This window comes from Priapulus caudatus, unplaced genomic scaffold (genome assembly GCF_000485595.1).
Source record: "Priapulus caudatus unplaced genomic scaffold, Priapulus_caudatus-5.0.1 Scaffold245, whole genome shotgun sequence".
Classification (NCBI taxonomy): Eukaryota; Metazoa; Priapulida; class Priapulimorpha; order Priapulimorphida; family Priapulidae; genus Priapulus; species Priapulus caudatus.
Genome location: NW_014577306.1, coordinates 47,155 through 49,995, shown reverse-complemented (window position 1 = coordinate 49,995; position 2,841 = coordinate 47,155). Strand labels below are relative to the sequence as shown.

At 46.6% G+C, this 2,841-nt stretch overlaps 2 protein-coding genes and 1 pseudogene across 2 annotated transcripts; 1 reads left to right on the top strand and 2 right to left on the bottom strand.

Annotated features, from left to right (window-relative positions):
- Positions 1-2,841, bottom strand: part of LOC106807958 — an 11,836-nt pseudogene continuing 8,995 nt past the window's right edge.
- On the bottom strand, positions 1,014-1,454 carry LOC106807963 (histone H2A). The gene has a single exon (XM_014810489.1). The coding sequence runs from the start codon at positions 1,440-1,442 to the stop codon at positions 1,068-1,070; it is 375 nt and encodes a 124-aa protein (XP_014665975.1). The 5' UTR covers positions 1,443-1,454; the 3' UTR covers positions 1,014-1,067.
- Positions 1,754-2,196, top strand: LOC106807966 (late histone H2B.L4). The gene has a single exon (XM_014810491.1). The coding sequence runs from the start codon at positions 1,789-1,791 to the stop codon at positions 2,155-2,157; it is 369 nt and encodes a 122-aa protein (XP_014665977.1). The 5' UTR covers positions 1,754-1,788; the 3' UTR covers positions 2,158-2,196.

Sequence of the window (2,841 nt, the reverse complement as noted above, 5' to 3'; positions counted from 1 at the left end):
AAGTTTAATGATTAAGGTGATCTCAAAAGTAGCAACCGTAATGTACGCTTAAATGCAATAATAGATGCAGGTATAGATGCAGCGACGGGTTAGGTAATCCGTTTTATTATCACAGTACGATTGATGATGGAAGCAGGTTTGCAAATGTAGTAATCATTTCTGGGAAGAAATGGTGGCCCTAAAAATGGCCGCGGTTGGTTTACTGGTACGGCGGTTGACTCTACTTGGAGCTGGTGTACTTTGTGACAGCCTTCGGTGCCCTCAGATACTGCGTGCTTGGCCAGCTCTCGCGGAAGGATGAGACGGACAGCAGTCTGGATCTCCCTGCTCGGAGATGGTTGAGCGCTTGTTGTAGTGCGCCAGACGAGAAGACTCGCCGGCGATACGCTCGAAGATGTCGTTGACGAAGCTGTTCATGATGCCCATCGCCTTGCTAGAGATCCGGTGTCTGGGTGAACCTGCTTCAACACCTTGTAGATGTAGATGCTGTAGCCTCTCTTTCTCTTCTTCCTCCTCTTCTTGCCATCAGTAGGCTCTTCTGGCAAAATACCATAGTATCAAGAGCGTATTAAGAAGCTTCTTAATATTATACGCTCTTGATAGTATAATGATCTATGTTATAAAATGTTCGACTGCAATGATTTTACTATAGCGAAATATACATCGATGATAAGACTGCTTACTGCGTTATCAGTGTAACACGGGGATACAATTGCTATGTGCGTATTACTTTTTGGTAACTATTTAAAGCGTTTTAAGGCTATTAACATTTGGGCTAGGTTTTATGTACACAGGCAATCTTTTTACGTTTGACCATGTCTAATTCATAGTGCTGCTTGTGCAGCCATAGCTGGCAATGATTTATGGTGCCGTAACGTGTAGTAGTACTAATTAGCAGCACGATGCCGCTATTGGCGTCAAAAAACATGTAGCCTATATCGCATGCACTTGGCCCGTTCAAATAATATAATAATGATGAATTGCAAATGTAGAAAATCATTTCTGGGAAGAAATGGTGGCCCTGAAAAGGGCCGGTTGGTTTCACTGGTACAGGCGCTGATTCCCATTTAATGGGCCTTGGCAGACTTCTTTGGCAGCAGGACAGCCTGGATGTTAGGCAGGACACCTCCCTGGCTGATAGTGACTCCGGAGAGCAGCTTGTTCAACTCCTCGTCGTTGCGGATGGCCAGCTGCAGATGGCGTGGGATAATTCTTGACTTCTTGTTGTCGCGAGCAGCGTTACCGGCCAACTCGAGCACCTCAGCGGTCAGGTACTCAACGACAGCAGCCAGGTAGACGGGAGCTCCAGCGCCAACCCTCTCGGCATAGTTGCCCTTGCGAAGCAGACGATGGATACGTCCAACAGGGAACTGCAGTCCAGCGCGACTGCTTCTGCTCTTTCCCTTTGCTCTAACCTTTCCTCCTTTACCACGACCAGACATGTTGATGACAGAGTATATATAACGACAAAAAAGATCGACAGTGTGTCGCTAAACTCTGCCAGGCCCTATATATACATTCGATGAGGATTGTACGGGACTTCGAACCCACCAATAGACGAGCGCGAGATGTTTGTACTGGCGCGAACAAGTTTTCAACTGGCTAAACAGGTTGTGACGCGTATTTGGTTCCCGCTGCTTCTCGCTTTGATTGACACGGATAATGGCGTTTGAAAATGTCCGGTTTCAAATGTCTCAATCCACCCGTCCCCTATAAATAGGGCCGAGCGTCTACCGGTCTTACACATTCACCGACTGATTTTACTGCAACGGAGATCTATCTAACACCATGCCGCCAAAGCCAAGTGGAAAAGCCGTCAAGAAGGCTGGTAAGGCTCAGAAGAGGCCTACTGATGGCAAGAAGAGGAGGAAGAAGAGAAAGGAGAGCTACAGCATCTACATCTACAAGGTGTTGAAGCAGGTTCACCCAGACACCGGCATCTCTAGCAAGGCGATGGGCATCATGAACAGCTTCGTCAACGACATCTTCGAGCGTATCGCCGGCGAGTCTTCTCGTCTGGCGCACTACAACAAGCGCTCAACCATCTCGAGCAGGGAGATCCAGACTGCTGTCCGTCTCATCCTTCCCGGAGAGCTGGCCAAGCACGCAGTATCTGAGGGCACCAAGGCTGTCACAAAGTACACCAGCTCCAAGTAGAGCCAACCGCCATACCAGTAAACCAACCGGCCCTTTTTAGGGCCACCATTTCTTCCCAGAAATGATTACTACATTTGCAAACCTGCTTCCATCATCAATCGTACTACGATAATAAAACCGATTACCCAACCCGTCGCTGTATCTATTATTGCTTACATTAATTACGGCTTCTGAGATCGTGTGTTATAACAGAGTCTATACACAGTCTAACCTACACCTTAGATACACAGAGATAAGTCTACTACTTACAGTAGATAAGTCTACCTTAGATACACAGTCTAACCTACTGTGTATCTGTGCATGCACAATGGCTTGCGGGCTATGTGTTGCAGCGGTGTATTGGACGGTGTTGAAGTGAAGTTATATCAAACATTAAGACTATTGCTGGTACTGGTAGTGGTACTGGTAGGGCTAGTAGTAGTACTGACAAGTTGTATTTATTAACCATCATTTTATTATTGAAACGGTCCAAGTGCCTGTGGGTTACCGGGCCAATATTCACTTATAGCACGTATCGTTCGCCTACTTCATTATTACATTACATCTATTGTCAAATAGTCATCCCATTTGGTTTCTTTAGGTATTGCGCGTGATGGGTAAAGCAAAGCAGAAATCATTTCTGGGAAGAAATGGTGGCCCTGAAAAGGGCCGGTTGGTTTCACTGGTACAGGCGCAGTGTTTAAG